The sequence below is a fragment of the Mus caroli genome, unplaced genomic scaffold, assembly GCF_978045245.1.
Source record: "Mus caroli unplaced genomic scaffold, Mus_caroli_1 scaffold_5, whole genome shotgun sequence".
NCBI classification, from domain to species: domain Eukaryota; kingdom Metazoa; phylum Chordata; class Mammalia; order Rodentia; family Muridae; genus Mus; species Mus caroli.
This window is the reverse complement of record NW_028227260.1, coordinates 55,728,725-55,754,934: the sequence shown is the minus strand read 5'-3', so window position 1 is coordinate 55,754,934 and position 26,210 is coordinate 55,728,725. Positions and strand designations below refer to the sequence as shown.

The 26,210-nt window shown below is 36.6% G+C and overlaps 1 protein-coding gene across 1 annotated transcript in view; it reads right to left on the bottom strand.

The window, feature by feature from the left end:
* The window catches only part of Chm (CHM Rab escort protein), a 136,270-nt gene extending 131,665 nt beyond the window's left edge, over positions 1 to 4,605 (bottom strand). Inside the window, exon 1 of the mRNA XM_021153427.3 lies at positions 4,547 to 4,605. Within this exon, the coding sequence (XP_021009086.1) occupies positions 4,547 to 4,595 (49 nt within the window). The 5' untranslated portion in view covers positions 4,596 to 4,605. The remainder of the gene's footprint in view (positions 1 to 4,546) is intronic.
* Between the last annotated feature and the right edge of the window lie 21,605 nt (positions 4,606 to 26,210).

Sequence of the window (26,210 nt, the reverse complement as noted above, 5' to 3'; positions counted from 1 at the left end):
ATCTGAAGGCTGCTAGAATACTTGCTTCCAGGCAGCTAGGACAAGGCTCTTAAAGCTGCACTTCCTCCAACAAGGCTACACCTACTCCAAAAAGGCCACACCTCCAAATAGTGCCACTCCCTGGGCCAAACATATTCAAACCACTACAGTCTAACACTGATGAATCTAAAGGACTTTTGAAATACTACTTTCAAAGCCGGGCGTGGTGGCGCATGCCTTTGATCCCAAAGGCAGAAGCAGGTGGATCTCTGAGTTCAAGACCAGCCTGGTCTACAAAGTGACAGGACAGCCAGGGCTACAGAGAAACCCTGTCTCAAAAAACCAAAAAAAAAAAAAAAAATACTACTTTCAATTTTACTTACTATTAATTAAGTTGCTTACTGTTTTCTAGACATTATTTTTTTGTGTGTATAAAGATAATATCTTTATTATATGCATTTCATCATTTATTATATGTATTATGATATACTCCATTTAAGGGCTAGCATACATTCATGAATTACAGAGAAGTACCAACTTGCAATTTAAAAATGAAAGCCATTCAGTAGGTATAAGAATGGAGATATAGGGAAGGAATATGTGCCCACTGTGATAACAGAAGTACACACAAACATCCTAAGTTGTAAGTATGGGAAGTCACTTGTATTGAGCCTAACTTCCATGCAATTTAGCAAATAAACACCACTTCCTGCAGCATTATTATCCCTCAAGGTTTAGAAATGGTACCCTGTTGCTATCAGAAGTATTAAAATCCTTGAATGAGCAGCCAGCCAAAATTAACTACATCAATGTTGCAATTTGAAACATCAAGAATTGTACTGTACTGTCAACTGGCCAGATCTTCCCACCCCAAGCTCCAGAGAAATGGACTACCAACCAAAGAGTACACATGGAAGGACCCATAGCTCTGGCCGCATATGTGGCAGAGGATGGCCTTGTTGGACATCAGTGGGAGGAGAGGCCCTTAGGCCTGAGGGTGTTCAATGTCCCAGTGTAGGGCAATGCCAGGGCAGGAAGACAGGAGTGGGGGGGGGGGTGTGAGCACCCTCACAGAGGCAGGGGGAGGGGGATGAGATAGGAGATTTCCAAAGGGGAGACCTGGAAAGGGGAAAACATTTGAAATGTAAATAAAGAAACTATACAAGGAAAGAAAAAGAATGGTATTGTACTATTTACATGAACATTCCTAAAAAGGCAGCTCTCTCTCTCTCTCTCTCTATATATATATATATATATGTATATATGTATATATATATATATACATACACACACACACACACACACACATATATATATATATATATATATATATATATATATGTTTTACCTACATACAATTCTAAATCCTTTAGAGACGCATTAGTTACACAGTTCTTAAAAATAAAACAATGAATAAGGCTGGGGGTGTAACTCAGTACAGGACATCCATAGCATATGCAAAGACCCAGGTTCAAGGACCACTGGTACAAGACTGGAGGGAGGGAGTGGAAAAAGAGAACAGATCTACCTTCTTTAAGGAAAGATCTAAGAAATTAAATAAGCTAGCTTACATAGTATCTTAGAGGTGGAATTTCTGTCCAAAGATAAAGCATCATAGTTAAGAAAGAATAACATGCAGACTAAATTCCTACATGGTGTTCTGAAAGCATAAATAACCAATGACATGAAATTTTTCCATGGATTTAAGAAAAATTTAGAATTTTAACTCTGAGAAAGTCCAAAAAGTTCCTAAGAAAAGACAATATGTTAAATATTACAACTACAACAGGAGTAGGTACTTGATAGCAGTCAAGTATCACAAATATTGATCATGTGTATTTGTGTGTGTTTACACTAATAAATGTCAAACTATTACGCCACTTCATGTATAGTCACTTTCTTATATAGATAGGAACTGTCAGTCAGTTGTACATCTAACAGCACCACCCAAACATATTCTTGATAACCATATATGTCTCCAAATGAGGTGGTTATAGTATATTCTAAGCATGCTAGAATTCTTTCTAAAATAATAATATATTCCAAGAGCTGAAGAATGCCCCTGTAGATGACATATATCAATATTATCATATAACCCACCCGTATAACTTAGATTCCTTCTGCACTTGTAACTTCTTGCCTTTGCTGGAGGTAATACAAGTTACCAGAAAATCACCTTCAGGATCTGTACCCAACGATAACTTTTCCACACCCCACAAAATTGTCACTAAAATTACACTTTAACTGCCAAGCTATTCTGAAATGACAACTGTGTACCGAAGCCAAAGATCACATTCTCCAAATTTATGTCCTTTTTTCCTCCCCATTGAGATTCCAATTGGTTCTCCTCTAATCTATTTTCATTTTATCTTCCCCACACAATTCAAGTACTGTATCTTAATTGTCTTCCTTTAGGTATTCTGATCTCATTTTCCCATAGAATCTTGAAAATATGACCTTAAAGGAAAGCTTTAAACAATGTCATGCAAAAAGTAAATATGTAATAAGGTTGACAAACTTTTAAAATATTCTTGGATGATTCTACTTGATGAATCAAATGTCTTTTGATGACATTTTAACTAAAAATTGCTAACAGGGAGATACAACTCACAGCCTATGCCTTTACTCTTTCTTATAATGACATCCTTCATTCTGCTTCTGATAACAGAACTGAAGTTATAAAATACTGCTTTTCCTATAAGTTACCTAAGTACTAATTTAATAAAGCCAATACATTTAAAGTCCACCCTCGGTGATGTATTTGAGAAAGAAATCACAATGCTTTAAAAATGAAGTCAATTAAAAGCAATGATTGAAATCATAAGAATGATTCTTATTTTAAAAATGACTTTCAACAAATGTTTCCACTTTTAATGGATTTAAAAGAATTAAAATATTTAATAAAAATAACACACATTACCCAAATAAATATAGACTTCAAGTATAATTTTGAAAAGACTTATTCTAAAATGGATGGCATTTTCAGTTTTAGGTAAGCAGACTGGGGAGAGTGAGGGTTCTACTGAGTCTTTCAAGGTCTCCTTCAACATCTCCTCAATGCAGGTCCAACCAGGTTGGCTGCTGCAATGCAGCTATCTTCAGGCTGGGAGTACACACACCCTGACTGTTTTGAGAACAATTAGAGGGACATCTAGAATAGGAGAATTTGTGTTCTCAAGAACACCTTAAAGGCTATCAGATTTACCTTCCTTATATTCAAGATTGTGGACATTGAAAGACTGAGAGTATCTGACTCTCCCATTGCATGATGTCTGGTATTTGTGATAATAGTTCAGTTTTTAGTCAAAAAAAAAAAAAAAAAGAAATTCATTTCTTGGATTGTACTGGCCTTTAGACATTTACTAGCTGTGTGATTTTGGCAAGTTAGACTTCCGGGCTGCTTCTCTTCTCTGTACTGAAAAGAATACCAATTTTAGCAAGGTTTTTGTCCGTATTATATTATGTGCTTAGTCCACTGAGTAGGGAATGGAAAGCATTCCAAAATGGGTTGCTATTATTTTTACTCTAAACCTGAAAATGTGGCTGTTCTTACTGTTTGGTAAGAAAGCAAAGAGAATTCATTAACACAATGGACAGGATCCCATTCACCAAAGCTTCTGTGGCCTACCACATTCTAAGACAGTAGACTCCTCGCCCTCCCCAAACTCTCTCTTTTATCCTATGCAAACTACATCCCTTATAGTTAAGAAAGAATTGCTAATTGTTGCCAAGTGTTATTAGGATAACTAGTCAACTAGAAGCTGAAAAGGATTTCTGGCTCCACCCAAAACATGGAGAGCTAATGATGGAAAAGCAAGGAGAAGCTGAGGTCAGACACGGAATGTGAAAAACTGGAGCTTACTCTCAGAACATCTAGTTGTGGTGTATGGATGGGTGACAGAAAACAAGATGCTTCCTTTCTGCATCATAAAAACTAGGATGCTTTAAACTTCGTAATGCAGGAATAGTGGCTACCTCAAGAAAAAAACTCTTTAAGCTACCCAACACAACAGAAAAGAATACGTTTCCTTTCCTTTAATAAAAATACACACGGATAACGACTGAGCGTCATTCTTATAAAACTGTAAATTAAGCTTCATTTGAGCTGCAAAGTACCCAATCATGTAAGTATATGGGGGCGGGGGTGTCCTAAGAAATGGCGACACAAAACGATGGGGAATATAACCTTGAAATCAACAAGGAGGGAAGGTGGTAATTATTTGTGCCGATGGCGTCTCCATTGATCAAATCCCGACCCTCCATTCTCATGACACTGCAAACCCACCCTCCTCTAAGGAAATTAACAGGAATCACCGCAGCAACCAACCTCAGCAATCGGCATCGACCAGATCGACCCCTACTCAAAAGGCGCAAAACACCGCGGGTCCAAGCCCCTCCCTGGAGCTGCCAAGTCCTGCGGTGACTCCACACTACCTCACTTCCTTTCTGTCCTCCCTCCCAGGCTCGACCCCCGCCGTTTCTCGCCAACCCTCACCACTGACAGAGAAAATAAAAAGCGAGAATGATCTCCTATATTTTGTCCAGGAAAAATCAGGGCCACACATACCCGTCCCTATTACGATCACATCAAAGTCCGAAGGGAGATTATCCGCCATCTTGACAGGAAACGTGTCATGTGACTGTAGTTTGTAGATGTGAATTTCTAAGGCACTCCCTAGGTAGAAAGCGGAAGGAAAAACAGTGCATTCTGGGTGTTGTAGTTCTAGAGACGCGGGTGCAGGTAGGCGACAACAGAGTAGTTTTTAAAATGTTATAGCGAATGGTAAAAGTTCTATTTATTTCACAGACTTCAGTGGAATACCTTATTCTTCCTAGAGGTTTGATATGGAAAAGAAATGTAAGTATTCGACTCCTCAAGCAAGGATGAATGAGGAAAGTCTGTATACCCGTTTGACAATTACCAAGCAAAAATTGATCAGAGACGCTCAGTCAGTAGTCAATTCAAAAGGGCTCACTTTGAACAAAGGAGTCATTCAGGCCAGGAAAACTGTTACCCTAGAGTGTGTTTGTATTTTTAGAGCCTGAGACCTCTCTTTTCATTTTATACCAGTACTGTCCAACTATACTCTGTGTCTTTTTTTTTTTTTTTTGTGCCTTCTCAGTGAAAGAACCAAACCAAACCAAAAAAAAAAAAAAAAAAAAAAAAAAAAAAAGAAAGAAAGAAAGAAAAGAAAAAAAAAGAAAAAGAAAAAAGAAAAGAAAGAAAAAAATCGTTGCCTAGTTTCCACAGAATGAAATTCCTCACGGAATTCCAAAGAGTCTCCTAGCAATGTAAGTTGCAACATTAACTTTGCTTTAGAGATGGAGGTGAGAGTGGGGGACTGGGAGTGTGAAAGAGTATTAAAGAATAGTAGACGGTTAATAAATCTTTTGTTTCAGAATCTGACTTTCTGCCAAAATAAGAAGAGCCCATGCAAGTTTCTCCTACGACGTTGCAGAGAAATGATTAAAATAAAATAGACTTAATATAGAAGTAGGTATATTTGATAAGGGAGCTTAAGACTGTCTATGCCGAGCAGTTAACATAACTCTTATGAGCATTTTCAAGGTCTGTCAGCTCCCACTCTACCTTATTTAAAAAGTATGTTTGTCTGAAAATAGTAAAGCAAAAATAGGCAGAGGGGTACACTCCACACATTGTTTTCTTCTCAATCTCTGTGACCTCCCCACTCTAGCTTTTCCCTCAGCAATGAATGATCTCCTCAACTTCTAGGTAATATGCTTAATAACAAGGAAGAGATACATTTAACATTATTAAAACATTAACTGATGTATATGTTTCAAAAGAACACGATTCCACAGAATTATGCACAACTTTATGTATCAGTTAAAAATAATAAAATAAAGGAGAATATAGAAATGTACCCCAATAATTAAGATCACAGACAACACCCATATGGCAGCTTACAACCTCCAATTCCAAGGAATTTTTCATCCTCTCCTGGCCTCCCAAGGCACCATATGTACATACTACACAAACACACTGGCACATTAGATAAATGAGCATTTTAGAATAATAAACATAAAAAGAAAAGCAAAAAAACTTTGGGGGCAAAGTAAACAAAATTTTAAGAGTTGCATTTTTTTAGGACAAGGTATCATAAATGTAGGTTAGGGCAGCCTAGAATGCTCAGCTTTCTAAGTACTGACATTACAGATGTACAGCTAGCAAAGGCTTCGGAATACTATAAGAAAGATTTAACACAACTTCTATTTTATCTTTTACTTCTTCCTAATATTGTACTACTTCTACTTTATCATTTCCTGTTACATTGCACTAAAGGTTATGTATGTTGACTCCTATATAGTACTCATATCCCACACATACACACAAAAATGCACAGATAAGTAGTATTATAAAGTGTAAACTCTAGCCTGTCAGACATCATTATTACCCAGTGTACTTAATCTAGACTTGTTTTCACAGTAAGAATTCAACAAATATTTCCTGAACTAAAATTAATAATGACTTCTTTAAGATAGTGAGATAAAGACAAACTATATAAATTTACCTTGATATCTACCTGCCACTTTAAAAGTCATTTTTATTTGCCTGGTATAATTGTCATCTCTGCAGCTTACTGCTCAATAAGCTCACCCTTTCTAGCTCTTTCTGAATCTGGCTGGCTGGTTCAACTCAGCTGTTCTCGCTCAAATTGCTCTCCAAGCTGACTGTTTCAATATGGTTTCTCTCAATGTCTCCTCACTGAATTGCTCTGTTTGGCCTCAAGCTAACACTGGCAATTTGTTCTAAGCTTTCTGGCTCCTTATTGTCTGGCTTCAACTGCCTCTGCTGACTTGCAGTGAATTGCACTAACTCATGAATGAACTCAACTGACTGAACTGAACTCATCTGAACTCCCTGCACTGCTCATAAATAGCTTCTCTTTACTATACTGTTCTCATGAGAGTTGGCCATATCCTACTTCTGACTCATTCTGTCAAATCTTTCTCTGATTCTTCATGACATTAGATAAACATCACTTTCAATCTTAGTTGCTTTATTCTACAAACTAATTTTACCTTAAAAATGTGTACTAAGTGTATGTCTGTATTCCAGACGGATCACAGTGACCTAAATCTTTGAATGTGATCCCTTGCCAGAGTAGCCATGTTGCTGGATTAAAATTCCTCTACATGCCATTTTTAAGATGGTTGATAAATTTCTTAATTTTAAAAGTTCCATGAGAACTGTTTTAAAATAGATTTTATAGATATATATTGTACTTTTGTACATTTTGGTACAATAATTATCAACATTGTAGTTTTCTTAATTTTATTTATGGATTTACTTGTTATACTACAGCATTCTCTTGTGGTATGATTCAATAAGGAATATGTATCTCTTGCAAAACGGATTTCTTAAAAGGTACAATATATTATTTGCTAAGTAACAACATTATTTGCCTTGCCATGACAAGAAAGTTTTAAGTATTATCAGAACTAAAATAGATGTTATCTGTGAAGTGCCCAATATACCAATAGATATGTAAATTAAAACAACCCAGAGAAAATACAGCAACCTTTTCAAAATCTCTGACAGTGAGAAACCACAGAAAGATAGAATACAAACAAACAACAGAATATAAGCAAACACCATTACATTTCTCTTAGGTGATATATGGGTATACATTCATGCATGCACATAGTATTTTTTTAAATATGAATAACTTACTATGATCCAGAAAATGTTCTCTAACAATCACAGTGTGGAAACAGAAGTCACTAATAAAATTGTTCTTTAAAAATTAATTAATCTTCTAATAAGTGGATGGGTTATAATCTAAAATGCTCTGATATGAACAAATAATAGATAAAGGTCATGTCTTCAGAAGGTTTATGTGTAGTTCTGCTGAATTTCTATTCTGTCTTGCCCCATATTTAAAGTTGTTTTTCCCCTTGAAGATCAAAGCATGGTTTTTATGAAGATAATATTACCAACATGTTTAGCTGTATAAAATAATTACTGAATTATAAAAATATAAATATTTTTAGTGAAAATCTTTTAAAATAAATATTGTTTATATCTTATGCAAATAAACAATACAGGACTTGACAATGTCAGGAAATGGTCTAAAGCAAAACAACTAGAAATTGCTGGCTGTTGTTCCAAGGACATCTATTTTTGAGAGCTGAAATATTTTGATAAATGACAGTTGGGGGTTGGAGAGATGGCTCATCTGTTAAGAGCACTGACTGCTTTTCCGAAGGTCCTGAGTTCAAATCCCAGCAACCACATGGTGGCTCACAACCATCCTTAATGAGCTCTGACTCCCTCTTCTGGAGTGTCTGAAGACAGCTACAGTGTACTTACATATGATAAATAAATTTTAAAAAATAACAGTACAATGAATTGTATCCAAGAAATAAGTACCTATTAAATCATAACAATAATTTTGTTCATAAACATTTTCTGAGTTGAAAGCAATACTTTCTTATATATTTATTGTGTTTAAAAGCACATTCTTCTATGAAAAGACTATCTTTTTACATTAATAATTTAATGGGTTTTCCTCTCTAGGATCTTTCTTCTCAGCCCTAGAACTATATTAAACTCCTTACTCTCTTTTCATAATGTCCACTACTGATAATCTCTTATCTTAGATATAGTTCCACCTTCTACACACTTAAGTCAAAATTTCAAGAATCACCCTGAGCACATCTTTTTCTTCTACTCTTAAACCATGTCAACAACTCATACCAGATTTGCCTTTAAAATACACTGCAAGGGTTTGGGGTACACTTTACTGCACCAGACATTAGTTCCATCTTGTGGATCAGTGCCTAAATCCAATCAGAAAGTGGTTGGCTACTCCCAGAACATTCATGTCACTTTTGCACCAGATGCCATATCTTGACAAGACACTCATTATTGTAGTTCACAGGGTTCACAACAGAATAAGTTGTTTTGTTGTTTGTTTGTTTGTTTGTTTTATGGCTGTATCTCCTCTGGTAGCAGAAATAGAGCTCTTATGCACTGGGAAACCTACTCAGAAGAGATAAAGTTACCATGCAAATACCAGCTTTATTTCTCTGTGTCCTGTAACTAAGATGTGGCAAAGGTCTTAAGGGAGAACCCAATTCTGTTGTCATACTAAATAACATAATATTAAACTTTCCCCTAGATTCTTTATTGGTGCACCTCTCAACCCTCATCAGAAAAACTTCTTTTTGTAGTATATAGCAATTAATACAGAGACCCAAAACTGATCAGTGTACAGAAAAAAAAAAAACAAAAACAAAAACGAGTGTATGGAATGTTCAACTCTAAATATGAAATATATGTAACCCTTCCTGACCCCAGGCTCTATCGTTGCAGAAGAAAGGGCAGAAAGATTGTAAGGGCCAGAAGTAGTAGACATCAACAGCCAGTATTATTTACTTGATTTGACAGGCCACTGCACATATGAACTCATAATAGCTGTGACTACATGCACAAGATCAAGCAACCCAAAATTCCAAAATGGACACTGATGTGGTAGCTCATGACTTGCTACTCTTAGCTGAGAATCTGTTGACAGCTGATGGATGCTAAAAGAAGGGAGTCCATTTCTTCAGATATGTGGTCACTAAGAGGTTTCCCATGCTTCAGTAGATGGTCCTATATCCATGCATATAAAGGTAGAACAATGTCCATTCAGTAGGTTTGAGAAACAGTGGAAGAGGGAGAGGTAGAGAGGGAGGGGAAGGGAGAGAGGGAGGGAGGGGGGAAGGGAGAGGAAAGGGAGTTAAAAATAAAAAAAATGGGGGATGGAGAGGAATTGAAAGTAAAGGACTGGGGTGGGTTTGACTGAAACATATTGTATACATGCATAAAATTCTCAATTAAAATAAATGCATATATTTATTTCTCTTAATCTGGGTTACCACCATGGATTATGGCTGGAAAACTGCAGTAAGTCCTGTTTAAATGCATTATTCATACTTGCTTCTCTCCAGCCCACTGTTCACAGTATTAGTAAACATCTTAATTCAAATTTCACTATGTCTTTGTTTATCCTAAACCACTCATGAGTTTGCATTGCTCTCAAAATACACTCAATTTTCAGTCTCGAATCACTGTTTTTGCTTTCCCTCTGTAGGCTACAGTCATATTACACTTTCTTCATTTCCCAAATTGGTTGTGTTCTTTCTTGTTTCAGGTTTTTCACTCATGGTCAGTCTTATGCGTGACTGAAGTATACCTCTGCCTTTTTCCTCTCATTTTCTTCTGTCATATTTCTACTCATCCTTTATGTTAATTCAAAAAAATTCATGCATTCTGGCAAGTCATTGTTGAGGACAGTTTTAGGCTTAAATTCTATCATCTTTTAGTTTCCCCTTGTTGAACATCATTGGAAATAGCTAAATATTTACTGAATAACTTGTTTTATATGCTTAGAAGGTAAGATCTTCAGAGAAATGGTGTGTACCTTGTACTATTCTTTCATTCCCAGTACGTGCTGCAGTGCCTACCACAACACCAACTGCTGCTTGTACAGCTGAATAATAAAGTACTTAAAGGCTTGAGAAACAGCATATGAGTTGTAATAATTAATATTAGTTAAAAAAATATCATTTTTACTCAGAAATTTACTTAAATTTTGGGATTTCTGTGTGTTATTGAGCAAATACCAAATAGATAAGTAGTACAAAATCCAAGAAGCACCAAGAATTTGTCCCGAGCTATCGTTCTCGCCAGCAAGAACACACTCGGACAACCGGAATCTTCTGCAACAAAAAGCTTTATTGCTTCTTCAGGAGGGAAGACCCAGACCCCAGAAAATGGGGTCGCTTATATAGCCCTCAGCCATGGCGTTTCAGCACCTGATGTGGCCTGTCAGCTCCTGATTCGTTGCTCGCCCATCACCCCATTACCACGTCCCGAGATGGCCAGTGACTAAGCGTTAGTTCACTCTCACACCTGAGTACAAGGCTTGTTTACTAGTTAGGCACAGCGGAGGCCAGCGCCATCTTATAATGGCGATTGCTCGCAGCACGGCTCTCCACAAGAATTTCACATGACTGATATGCTAATAATTCTTTCTACCCTTCTGCTTCCCCAAATTTTTCCCTATAAATAAACACTACTGTTTGTAGTTTTTGTACACTGTGCTAGAGATTGTACTTGTGTATTATAAATTACATCATATTATAGACATTTATACTTTACACTTTTATTTACTATTGTCTTAACTTGGAGATCTGCTCTTGTATAAAGAGATTTTCATTTCTTTACAATAATTTCCATACAATTCTATTGTATGGGTATATCATGATTGATTTTACATTAATTTCATAATTGATATTCAATATTTTATGGTATATTTCTATGAAAATTATACAATAAACATTTTTTGTAGAAATGTAGTATAAGATAATTATTATACATTAAGATTCATGTGAAGATTACCAAAATTTCATTCCAGTTCCATCACTATCAACTGAATGCCTTGAGCAAGTTATTACAACTTTTTGGAACTTCAATTCCTTAGTCCTTATTTTAGCAATAACAATATAACTTACTTCCAAGGTATAGATAAGAAGAAAAAGAGTTAAATAAGCTACTTAGATTATATTTCTACTAATGTGCACATTCAGTAATATTGTTGTTATTAATACTGACAGTTTTCATGAAGATATAGGATATAACAATTTTAATCTATCAGATTATAAAGGTTGGAAGTATTTGAGAACACATAGTATGAATAAAAGAATATGCAAGCAGGCACAATGCATACACTACCATTAGATGGTAGTTCAAAAATATCTGTCAACATGTTAAATTTATGTACATGACAATTTACCACCTCATATTTGGAATTTATCCTACAGACTTGCAAATGTGGTTTAGTGGTATTTGTAAAGATAGATACAACACTATTTATCATTTCAATATTTGCTGTTCTTAGGATTTTAAATCTCTGCTATCAAGAAATAATTTTTCATGCTGGTAGTTATTTTGACATTTAGTACCACAATGTAGACAACTTTGTTTAAATCAAATATGAGTGCTTTACACACAAGATGGCCAAGATTTAAGCATGTAAACATATCTTATCTGTTAAGCATATTTTAGAAAGTCTTATATTAACATAGGCATCTGAAAGAGTGCCTATAGTAGAATATAATAGTAACTAATTTCTTGAATATTGGAAGACAGAGATATATAGTACACTCTTATGAAACCTTTTCTTACCACTGCGGTCACTTTTCCTCTGAGCCATTTTCTAAATAACAAGGCTACAAGAAAATAATACTGCAAGATAGTAGCAGGTGTTTCATAAACAAATACATTTTTGCAACAATTAAAGAACAAGATTCTCTTAGAGTGTTTTATAATGAACATACATATGAGCCATGAGGGTTTCATAACTTGCTAACTGTAGAAAACTCTAGGCTGGACTATTAGGATGCTCAGGAAGTATATTTCTCAATTTTTAATAAATGATGTCATTGTCATATCAGTATGGCAGACACAAAGAAAATGTTTTTTTTTTTTGTGATTGACACTAAACCAGATGGACCAGAATGATTGCACACTTTTCTCAGATGACAGCATTAGTAGAGTGATACAGTTTATGCTCCAGATCACATAGTTTTCCTTCCATTTGCACACATCTATTAACCCCACCACCAGAGAACCCCATTGGCACTGCATTAAAACTACTAAGCTAACAAAACACTTCTTTCTGCATAAACAAAAGCACCAGTGTCAAATGAATCACTGTCTCTTTGAGGTCTTTAAGTTAAAGAAAATGTGTTCAAAATTGGTTATGTGTATAGTAATGTGAGTCTCTTAACATCATGAACAATAAACACTGGCAATACAAAGGGAAACTTATTCAACATAATATTGGAAGTTACATATTTACAAAGGAAATTATAGTTAATGCAGAACTACTGTCATGGCTTCTTTGAATTGAAATCTTTCTGCTGTGAAGCCATTGTTTGTGGTGGTGATTAAAATCTTCAAACACAAATGTTCTGGGTAACTGAATATAGCTAAAAATAGAGAAAGTTCTGTCTACTGTAGAAAAATTTCATATTACATAGAGTTTGTGTAACTTGAATCAGCTTTAATCTTTTCATTTCAAATACATAGAAATACTAAGCCTTTATCTGTTTTCTGTTTATAAACCTCATTCTTGAAGTGCATGTACATTGCTGTTTATACAAGATAATCAATGTCAAGGCAGCAATCATTACACCACATGAGAAATATGTTGTAAGTGTCAGTTTTAGTAACAAAATGATTATTTGTACTGTCATCTTTGTCAGCTTATTCAATACAGAAGTATTTAGAACACATTTGCATTTTCATGGTCCTTGCAAAGCAAAACAGAAAACTACAAATAACTTTGTGGGAATTTTATGAACTTTTACTGAAAAGCTGGCTCTTCTTATTTTAGCTATTTAATTATAATGTCATATTAACAGAAAGCAGCATACCTGATTCTGCATGGATGAATAAGCACATTCAATGTGGAAGGATTGAGCAGAGTAAATAAAACACGGGATTAAACGTTTTCTGCATAAAAGACCACAAAATGGGCATTCATTTTATCAATGGATCCTTGGCATTAGAAGCAAAAAGAAGTGCATACCAACATAATTAAACGGAATATTCGGTGGCCCAATTGCAAAGTTCCTGATATTTTATCAAATTAACATCCATTTAATCAGAATTTCCTAAATATAGTCAAGAGAACATACTGGAGAATTAAATAAAAACCCTATTCATTTTCATTTCATTGGTCAATAAATTGTTTCATTCTGTATTGTTGTCAATGTTTAAACCATGGAGTTTTCTATATTTGATTTCACAAAGTAAAAAAGATCAAACACATAGCAGTTCTCCATAATTTTTGTTTATGATGCTGGGAATCAAAACCAGTATCTCATGCTTACTGAACACTTATTCTCCAATAAACTACAACTGTAGCCTTTCTAATTTTTAGCATTAGGTTTGGAATTAAAGTGATATATTTATATTATATCAATATCACATTACATACAATTTCATCTACCATCTACAAATAATGATATCAATATAAGTATGGGATTATAAAGGCAAATAAGGGGTTTCCTTGGTTTTTTGAAGAAGAAAACAAAATGCTAATGTAAAAAAACACTATGGAATTATCCAATGTATATACTATTATCAAGCCATGAAAATACAATAATGGAAACATCAATCACAATTCAAACTGCCCTTCCTCAAATTATGAATAACTTTTTTTAATCAAAAATATATGTAAAAACCTATGGTAGCCACCTTCCAAAATGGCCCTCATGGTCTTCATATCATGGGGTTGACACCCTTATATAGTTCCTTAACACGTTAACACAGAGGACTATTCTTCAAATAAGATTTTGTGACAATAGCAGAATGTGACTGCATAAGACAGATCATCCATGTTATTATATTTTTTACCTGAGTTTATTTATTTATTTATATCCCAAATGTTGCCCTCCTTCCAGTCCCTCCTCACAGAGCTGTTCCTTCCATCTCCCTTCGCCTTCTCCTCTGGGAGGGCAGCTTCCTGCCCCCCACCCCCCTAGCATTACCCCCCCCCCAGGTGTATCAAGTTTCTGCAGGATTAGGCACATCCTTTCCCACTGAATCAGGACAAGGCAGTCCTCTGCTACATATGTGTTATGGGACTCAGACCAGTCTATGTATGTTCTTTGTTTGGTAGCTCAGTCTCTGGGACCTTCTAGGGATCCAGGTTAGTTGACAATGTTGGTCTTCCTGTGAGGTCGCCATCTCCTTGAGGGGCGTCAATCCTTCCCCTAACTCTTCCACAGAAGTCCCCAAATTCCAACCAATATTTGTCTGTGGGTATCTGCATCTGCCTCAATTAGCTGCTGGGTATAGACTTGCAGAGGACTGCTATGCTAAGCTCCTGTCTGTAAGCTCAGCATAGCATCATTATTAAAGTGAGGGAATGATGCCTACCTGCCCATGGTATGGGTTTCAAAATGGACCTGTCACTAGTTGGTCATTCTGTCAGTCTCTGCCCAATGTTTGTCCCTGCATTTCTTTTAGACAGGGCTAATTTGCGGTCAAAGTTTTGTAGGTTGGTGTCCCCATCCCTCGACTGGGGGTCCTGTCAAGCTACTGGAGGTGGTCTTTTCAAGTTCTGCTAAGGTCACCTGCATTGACTGCTGGGAGCCTCCCTTATCCTAGGTCTCTGGAACTTTCTAGAGAATTACACACACACACACCCATCCCAAACCCCTGGCAGCTGCATATTTCAATTTATTCTCCTGGCCTTCTGGGACTTTCACCTGTCTCTCCCCATGCCTGATCCTACTCCCTATTCCTCTAGCCCTCCTCTCAAGAGCCCTTTGTGATAAAATCTAGGAAAGAGCAGGGAAATGAGGGACATACTTAAACACAATCAAGACAATATACAGTATGCCAATAGCCAACATCAAATTAAGTAAGGAAAAACCTAAAGAATTTCCACTAAAATCAAGGACAAGGCAAGGCTGTACACTCTCCTCATATCTCTTCAGTATAGTACTTGAAATTTTGGCTAGAGGAATCAGACAACTAAAGGAAATCAAGGGGATACAAATTGGAAAAGAAGAAGTCAAATTATTGCTGTTCACAGATGATATAGTATACATAAGTGACCCCAAAATTTCTACCTGAGAACTCCTACAACTGCTAATCAGCTGCCTCTCAGAAAAGCCAAATCCCAGTTCATGAAAATGTGAAAACAATTTTATGAAGAGTTTTATGTGACCAAGCATGGATAGAAGGCCTCTTGCTAATAGACATTGGTGTGAGCTGCCTTTAGAGGAATTATCAGAAACACAATGAAATTACTCTATATTTCCTCATAGAAATGTTGAGATAAAAATGAGATACCATTTTCAACAAATGGTGCTGGCACAACTGGCGGTTATCATGTAGAAGAATGCGAATTGATCCATTCCTATCTCCTTGTACTAAGGTCAAATCTAAGTGGATTGAGGAACTCCACATAAAACCAGAGACACTAAAACTTATAGAGGAGAAAGTGGGGAAAAGCCTCGAAGATATGGGTACAGGGGAAAAATTCCTGAATAGAACAGCAATGGCTTGTGCTGTAAGATCAAGAATAGACAAATGGGACCTCATAAAATTGCAAGGCTTCTGCAAGACAAATGACACCGTCAATAAGACAAAAAGGCCACCAACAGATTGGGAAAGGATCTTTACCTATCCTAAATCAGATAGGGGACTAATATCCAATATATATAAAGAACTCAAGAAGGTAGACTCCAGAAAATCAAATAACCCCATTTAAAAATGGGGCTCAGAGCTAAACAAATAATTCTCACCTGAGGAATACCGAATGGCTGAGAAGTACCTGAAAAAAATGTTCAACATCCTATATCATCAGGGAAATGCAAGTCAAAACAACCCTGAGATTCCACCTCACACCAGTCAGAATGGCTAAGATCAAAAATTCAGGTGACAGCAGATGCTGGCGAGGATGTGGAGAAAGAGGAACACTCCTCCATTGTTGGTGGGATTGCAAGCTTGTACAACCACTCTGGAAATCAGTCTGGCAGTTCCTCAGAAAATTGGACATAGTACTACCGGAGGATCCTGCAATACCTCTCCTGGGCATATATCCAGAAGATGTTCGAACTGGTAAGAAGGACACATGCTCCACTATGTTCATAGCAGCCTTATTTATAATAGCCAGAAGCTGGAAAGAACCCAGATGCCCCTCAACAGAGGAATGGATACAGAAAATGTGGTATATTTACACAATGGAGTACTACTCAGCTATTAAAAAGAATGAATTTATGAAATTCCTAGGCAAATGGATGGACCTGGAGGGCATCATCATGAGTGAAGTAACCCAATCACAAAAGAACTAACACAATATGTACTCCCTGATAAGTGGATATTAGTCCAGAAACTTAGAATACCCAAAATATAAGATACAATTTGCAAAACACATGAAACTCAAGAAGAACGAAGACCAAAGTGTGAACACTTTGCCCCTTCTTAGAATTGGGAGCAAAACACCCATGGAAGGAGTTACAGAGACAAAGTTTGGAGCTGAGATGAAAGGATGGACCATCTAGGTCCCCACTGCCATATCCGGTGATACATCCCATAATCAGCTTCCAAACGCTGACACCATTACATACACTAGCAAGATTTTGCTGAAAGGACCCTGATATAGCTGTCACTTGTCGGGGCCTAGCAAACACAGAAGTGGATGCTCACAGTCAGCTATTGGATGGATCACAGGGTCCCCAATGGAGGAGCTAGAGAAAGTACCCAAGGAGCTAAAGGGATCTGCAACCTTATAGGTGGAACAACAATATGAACTAATCAGTACCCCCCTCCCCCTGGAGCTCGTGTCTCTAGCTGCATATGAATCAGAAGATGGCCTAGTTGGCCATCAGTGGAAAGAGAGGCCCATTGGACTTGCAAACTTTATATGCCTCAGTACAGGGGAACACCAGGGCCAAGAAGTGGGAGTGGATGGGTGAGCATGTGGGGGACTTTTGGGATAGCATTGGAAATGTAAATGAAATAAATACCTAATTTTAAAAAATGCATGATTTTATAGTGCTAAGTTCTAGATGATTTTTGTTTATCAGTACACACCTTTCAAAAACATTAAAGCACAAGAGTGTTTTAGTAAAGTAAATCTGACTTTCAAGTTTCCAGATTTAAGTGGAATTAAGTGGATATCCCACAATAATAAAGCCCTCATGACTGAAAGTTCACGTGAATGTTGCACAGCCAAAGAAATGATAATATATATGAATATATCCAATTCAATCATAATGCTGCAATAGATTCTTGGGTGCATTTACTGAATTAAAACTGAAAATATATTTAATTCTAACTGGACAAATTCTATTATTATATTGAAAGTTCAAAAAAACATAAAATTTACTCATTTATATAAACAATCATTTTTAATTTTAGTGTGACCACTAACATAGTTTTAGAAAATTTGCATAATCTCTTAAACAAACCATGTACCCTTTAGCTATTCTCTTTCTTCTGTCACTGTCCTCCAGTCCCAGACAATTACTAGCTTACATTTTATTCTGTTTAGGTTTTCTCTTTTGGAAATTTTGTATTGGCTTCTTTTACATTAGCATTGTGTATTTAAGGTTTAGCCACTATTCTATTGTGTTGATACGCCACAGTTTGTTTATCTATTTATCAATTAGTGCACTTTGAATTTTGTCGTCTTTGGGCTATTAGGAATAATAGAACTACAAAAATTTCTGAAAAAGAAAACTTTTTAGAAGGCCCACTTTAATTATTATTGGGTATATATTAGCAATCGAAATGGGTTGATTATGTATTAAATGTATTTACTTGCTTGAAAAACTGACAGAATTTTCTAAGTGATGTTACCATTTATCATTGCTACAAGAATTGTGTGAGAGTTCTTTTCTCATACCTGTTGTTTTAATTCTGACCTGCCTGGTGATGTGAGGCAATATCTCCTTGTATTATTTTTTGCACACTCCTAATGACTGGTTTTTGAAGCAAGTTTTCAAAATTGGCGATTTTCTTTGTTGATGCTACTGTGTTTTATCCTTAATGTCAGCTTACTTAAGATGTATCTACCATGCCTCTTTGATTATGTAGATGAAATAGGAATGGTACATTGATAAATGTAAAGCTTATATGAAGTAAGAGCTACTATGCACAAGACACTAGCAGACTGTATAATGATGAATAAGAAATTGATGCATCTTTTTCTTTTTTTTTTAGTAGAGCCAGAATCTTAACATTTTATTCTTTTTTTTAAACTCAAAGAAAAACATCACATCATTATCTTTTTTTCATATAAAACTATTTTTTATTACATCTTTTCCTCAATTACATTTCCAATGCTATCCCAAAAGTCCCCCATACCCTCCCCCCTACTTCCCTGCCCACCCTTTCCCATTTTTTTTGGCCCTGGCGTTCCCCTGTACTGGGGCATATAAAGTTTGCATGTCCAATGGGCCTCTCTTTCCAGTGATGGCCTACTAGGCCATCTTTTGATACATATGCAGCTAGAGTCAAGAGCTCCAGGGTACTGGTTAGTTCATGATGTTGTTCCACCCATAGGGTTGCGGAAGGATGTATATGTAACTTATTTTCTTTGGTGTGTCATTTTATTATTGTTTTGGGTTTTGGTTTGGGTTTCTTTCTTTCGTTCTTTCTTTCTTTCAATGCCTCACTATGTGCATTGGTTAGGGTTCTCTAGAGGAGTAGAATTTGATAGAATGAATACATATTTGGAGGGAGATTTATTAAATTGTCTTTCATGCGGACTGCAGAAGCAACATAGCTTCTGGGACAGGCCTGTTTTGAGCCATCATCTTCAGCCAGGAAGCAGATCTGAACTCCAGACCCCTGTGCTCCTTCCCAACCAGAGAAGAGATGGCTTCCAGGGAGAGCTCTAACCTCTGGAGCAGGTAAGAGAGCCATCTTGTATCCCGGGTCCCCTTAGAGCCCAGTCTGCACAGGAATGCCTGCGGACTGCAGAAGCAACATAGTTTCTGGGACAGGCCCAGTTTCAGGCCATCATCTTTAGCCAGGAAGCAGATCTGAGCTCCAGACTTCTGCGCTCCTCCCCTGTCAGAAGAGAGGTGGCCTGCAGAGAGTACTCTGACCACTGAGACTCAGGAGAGAGTTGGACTCCTAGTAGTGCTGACAGAGGCTAAAAGAATCACAGGAGGAACAAGCTCAGCCAGAGACAGCTACAACAACTAACGCCAGAGATTACCAGATGGTGAAAGGCAAACATAAGAATATTACTAACAGAGACCAAGACCGCTTACCATCATCAGAACCCAGCACTCCCACCTCAGCGAGTCCTGAATACCCCAACACACCAGAAAAGCAAGACTCAGACTTAAAATCATATCTCATGATGGTGGTAGAGGATTTCAAGATGGGCATTAATAACTCACTTAAAGAAATACAGTAGGGAGACGAAAGGATGGACCATCTAGAGACTGCCACACCCGGGGATCCATTCCATAATCAGCCTCCAAACGCTGACACCATTGCATACGCCAGCAAGATTTTACTGAAAGGACCATGATATAGCTGTCTCTTGTGAGGCTATGCCAGTGCCTGGCAAACACAGAAGTGGATGCTCACAGTCAGCTATTGGATGGATCACAGGGCCACCAATGGAGGAGTTAGAGAAAGTACCCAAGGAGTTAAAGGGGTCTGCAATCCTATAGGTGGAACAACAATATGAACTAACCAGTACCCCCAGAGCTCACGTCTTTAGCTGCATATGTAGCAGAAGATAACCTAGTCGGCCATCATTGGGAAGAGAGGCCCCTTGGCCTAGCAAACTTTATATGCCTCAGTACAGGGGGAACACCAGGGCCAAGAAGCGGGAGTGGGTGGTTAGGGGAGTGGGGGGAGAGGGTATGGGGGACTTTTGGGTTAGCATTTGAAATGTAAATGGAGAAAATACCTAATTAAAAAATTTTAGAATAAAAAAAAAAAAATCCAGGGCAAAGCCCTTAAAGAATTACAGGAAAACAATGCTAAACAAGTAGAAGCCCTTGAAGAAATACAAAATCCCTTAAAGAATTACAGAAAAACACGTACAAACAGGTGATGGAATTGAACAAAATCATCCAAGATCTAAAGCTGGAAGTAGAAACAATAAAGAAAACCCAAAGGGAGACAACTCTGGAGATAGAAACCCTAGGAAAGGAATCAGGAAACATAGATACGAGCATCAGCAAGAGATGGAAGAGAGAATCTCAGATGCAGAAGATTCCACAGAGAACATGCACACAACAATCAAAGAAAATACAAAATGCAAAAAAAGATCCTAACTCAAAAGATCCAAGGAATCTAGGACACAATGAGAAGAACAAACCTATGGATAATAGGAGTAGATGAAAATGGAGATTTTCAACTTAAGGGGCCAGCAAATATCTTCAACAAAATTATAGAAGAAAACTTCGCTAACCTAAAGAAAGAGATGCCCATGAACATACAAGAAGTCTACAGAACTCCAAATAGATTGGACCAGAAAAGAAATTCCTCCCGACACATAATAATCAGAACAACAAATGCACTAAATAAAGATAGAATATTAAAAGCAGTAAGGGAAAAATGTCAAGTAACATATACAGGCAGGCCTATTTGAATTACACCAGACTTCTCACGAGAGACTATGAAAGCTAGACAATCCTAGACAGATGTTATACACACCCTAAAAGAGCACAAATGCCAGTCCAGGCTACTATACCCAGCAAAACTTTCAATAACTATAGATGGAGAAACCAAAGTATTCCATGATAAAACCAAATTCACACAATATCTTTCTATGAATCCAGCCCTTCAAAGGATAATAAAGGGAAAACACCAACACAAGGATGGAAACTACACCCTAGAAAAAGCAAGAAAGTAATCTGTCAACAAACTGAAAAGAAGACAGCCGCAAGAACAGAATCCCAAGTTTAATAACAAAAATAATAGGAAGCAACAATTGTTTTTCTTTAATATATCTTAATATCAATTGATTCAATTACCCAATAAAAAGACACAGACTAACAGACTGACTACACAAATAGGACCCAAAATTTTGGTGCTAACAGGAAACCCAACTCAGGGAAATAGACAGACACTACCTCAGAGTGAAAGACTGGAAAACAATTTTCCAAGCAAATGGTCCGAAGAAACAAGCTGGAGTAGCCATTTTAATTTCGAATAAAATTGACTTCCAACACAAAGCTGTCAAAAAAGACAAGGAGGGTCACTTCATACTCATCAAAGGTAAACTTTACCAAGATGAATTCTCAATCCTTAATATTTATGCTTCAAATTCAAGGGCAGCCACATTTGTTAAAGAAACTTTAGTAAAGCTCAAAACACACATTGCACCTCACACAATAATAGTGGGAGACTTCAATACCCCACTCTCATCAATGGACAGATCCTGGAAACAGAAACTAAACAGAGACACATTGAAACTAACAGAAGTTATTAAATAAATGGATTTAACAGGTATCTACAGAACATTTTATCCTAAAACAAAAGGATATACCTTCTTCTTAAAACCTCATGGTACCTCCTCTTAAATTGACCATATGATTGGTCACAAAACAGGCTTCAACAGATACAAAAATATTGTAATTATTATTATACCAGGGACTAACGCTGATCTTCAATAACAGCATAAATAGTAGAAAACCAACATTCACATGAAAACTGAACAACACTCTACTCAATGATACCTTGGTCAAGGAAGAAAGAAAGTAAAGACTTTTTAGAGTTTAATGAAAATGAAGCCACAACATACCCAAACACAACCCAGGCAGTCCTAAGAGGAAAACTCATAGCTCTGAGTGCCTCCAAAAAGAAACTAGAGAGAGCATACACTAGAAGCCTGACAGCATACCTAAAAGCTCTAGAATGAAAGGAAGCAAATTCACCCAAGGGGAATAGATGGCAGGAAATAATCAAACTTAGGGCTGAAATCAACCAAGTGGAAACAAAAAGAACTATTAAAAGAATCCACCAAACCAGGAGCTGGTTCTTTGAGAAAATTAACAAGATAGATAAACCCTTAGCCAGACTAAATAGAGGGCACAGGGACAACATCATAATTAACAAAATCAGAAATGAAAAGGGAGACATAACAACAGATCCTGAAGAAATCCAAAACACCATTAGATCCTTCTACAAAAGGCTATACTCAACAAAACTGGACAACCTGGATGAAATGAACAATTTTCTAGACAGATACCAGATACCAAAGTTAAATCAGGATCAGATTAATGATCTAAACATACCCATATCCCCTAAAGAAATAGAAGCAGTCTTTAATAGTCTCCCAAACAAAATAAAAGCCCAGGAGCAGATGGGTATAGTGCAGAATTCTATCAGACTTTCAAAGAAGACCTAATTCCAATTCTCCTCAAACTATTTCACAAAATGGAAAAGAAGGTACTCTACCCAACTCATTCTATGAAGCCACAATTACTCTGATTCCTAAATCACACAAAGCCCAACAAAGAAAGAGAACTTCAGACCAATTTCCCTTATGAATATCGATGCAAAAATACTCAATTAAATTCTTACAAACTGAATGCAAGACCACATCAAAATGATCATCCACCATGACCATTCCAGGGATGTAGGGATGGTTTAATATAAGGAAATCTGTCAATGTAATCCACTATATAAACAAACTCAGAGGAAAAAAAACCCACAGGATCATCTCGTTAGATGTGAAGAAAGCATTTGACAAAATCCAACACCCATTCATTATAAAAGTCATGGAAAAATCAGGAATTCAAGGCCCATACCTAAACATAATAAAAGTAATATACAGCAAACAAGTAGCCAACATCAAACTAAATGGTGAGAAGCTTGAAGCAATCCCACTAAAATCAGGGACTAGAAAAGACTGACCACTTTCTCCCTACCTATTCAATATAGTACTGGAATTCCTAGCCAGAGCAATTCGACAACAAAAGGAGATCAAGGGGATACAAATTGGAAAGGAAAAAGTCAAAATATCACTATTTGAAGATGATATGATAGTATATATATGTGACCCTAAACATTCCACCAGAGAACTTCTAAACCTGATAAACAGCTTTAATGCAGTAGCTGGATATAAAATTAACTCAAACATATTAGTGGCCTTTTTATACACAATGGATAAAGTGGCTGAGAAATAAATTAGAGAAACAACACCCTTCACAATAGTCACAAATAATATAAAATAGCTTGGTGTGATTCTAAGGAGTGAAAGATCTTTATGATAAGAACTTCAAGTCTCTGAAGAAAGAAATTGAAGATGATCTCAGAAGATGGAAAGATCTCCCATGCTCATGGATTGGCAGGATTAATATAGTAAAAATGGCTATCTTGCCAAAAGCAATCTACAGATTCAATGCAATCCCCATAAACATTCCAACTCAATTCTTCACCGAGTTAGCAAGGACAATTTGCAAATTCATCTGGAAAAACAAAAATCCTAGGATAGCAAAAACTATTCTCAACAATAAAAGAACCTCTGGTTGAATCACCATGCCTGACCTAAAGCTGTACTACAGAGCAATTGTGATAAAAACTGCATGGTACTGGTACAATGACAAACAGGTAGATCAATGAAATAGTATTGAAGACTCAGAGATGAACCCACACACCTATGATCACTTGATCTTTGACAAGGGAGCTAAAACCACCCAGTGGAAAAAAGACAGTATTTTCAACAAATGGTGCTGGCTTTACTGGCGGTTATCATGTAGAAGAATGTAAATTGATCCATTCTTATCTCCTTGTACAAAGCTCAAGTCTAACTGGATCAAGGAATTCCACATAAAACCAGAGATTCTGAAACTTATAGAGGAGAAAATGGGGAAGAACCTTGAAGATATAGGAACAAGGGAAAAATTCTTGAACAGAACAGCAATGGCTTGTGCTGTAAGATCAAGAATTGACAAATGGGACCTTATAAAATTGCAAAGCTTATGTTAAGCAAAAGACACTGTCAATAAAACAATAATGCCGCCAACAGATTTGGAAAGGATCTTTACCAATCCTAAATCTGATAGGGGACTAATATCATATATATATATATATATATATATATATATGATATATATATATATATATATATATATATATATATATATATATATATATATATATAAGTTGGACTCCAGAAAAACAAATAACCCTATTAAAAAAAGATAAATTTAAGATCCCTGTTTAAGTGTATAGTACATAGTAGTAAAGTCTTTGCGGCAGTAGTAGCCTGAGGCACCTGGTCACATAGTATCCAAAGTCAGGAAGCAGAGAATGGTAAATGCTGGTGCTAACCTAGTTTTCTTTAAATGCAGTCCAGTTTCCAAGGCAAGAGATTGTTGTCCCCGACTCTTGCACCACATGTTCCTATTTCATTTAATGTAATAGAAATCATCATTCTCATACACTTGCCCAAAGATTAACTTAATCTAATTAATTTCTTACAAGCATGGACATGCATGGAAGCTTGTCTCCTACTTGTTTATAGAGCCTGTCAAGTTGACAATCACAATTAATCAACAACTTCTGCTCTTTCAATTCCCTACTCCTGTATCAGAAAGTATACATTCTTGCAAATTTTGAGACTGTTTTCTGATACAGGATTTAGCTATATAATCCTGGCTAACCTGAAATTGACTAAATAAACCAGCTAGTTGTGAACTTTTGGCATGTTACTGCCTCTATCCCAAATAATTGGTCCTAAATCATTTTGATTTCATGTAGCTGCATCAGGGTCTACCATCTCATCATGTTTAGTACATAAAAATTTGGATAATAGAATACGATGTGGTTTCTAACCATAAGCAGCCTATAGCCTAGTGGAAGGAGGGGTAAAAATATCATATTGATGTTTTGAAAACACTGTCACAATGGGACCTCATAAAATTGCAAAGCTTCTGTAAGGCAAAAGGCACTGTCAATAAGACATGAAGGCCACCAACAAATTGGGAAAGGATCATTACCAATCCAAAATCAGATAGGGGATTAATAAGCAATATATATAAAGAACTCAAGCAGATGGACTCGAGAAAATCAAATAACCTGATTAAAAAATGGCGCACAGAGCTAAACAAAGAATTTTCAACTGAGAAATATCGAATGGCTGAGAAGCACTAGAAAAAATGTTAAACATACTTAATCATCAGAGAAATGCAAATCAAAACAACCCTGAGATTCCACCTCACACCAGTCAGAATGGCTAAGATCAAAAATTCAGGTAACAGCAGATACTGGCGAGGATGTGGAGAAAGAGGAATACTCCTCATTGCTGGTGGGACTGCAAGCTTGTACAACCACTCTGGAAAGAAGATCCCGCAATACCTCTCCTGGGCATATATCCAGAAAATGTTCCACAATAAAAAGGACACGTGCTCCACTATGTTCATAGCAGCCTTATTTATAATATCTAGAAGCTGAAAAGAACCCAGATGTCCCTCAACAGAGGAATGGATACAGAAAATGTGGTACATTTAAACATTGGAGTACTATACAGCTATTTAAAACAATGAATTTATGAAATTCTTAGACAAATGGATGAAACTGGAGGATATCATTTTGAGTGAGGTAACCTAATCATAAAAGAACACACATGATATGCACTCACTGATAAGTGGATATTAGCCCAGAAGCTCAGAATCCTCTTTAGCAGGGGGAGCAAAATACCCATGAAAGGAGTTAC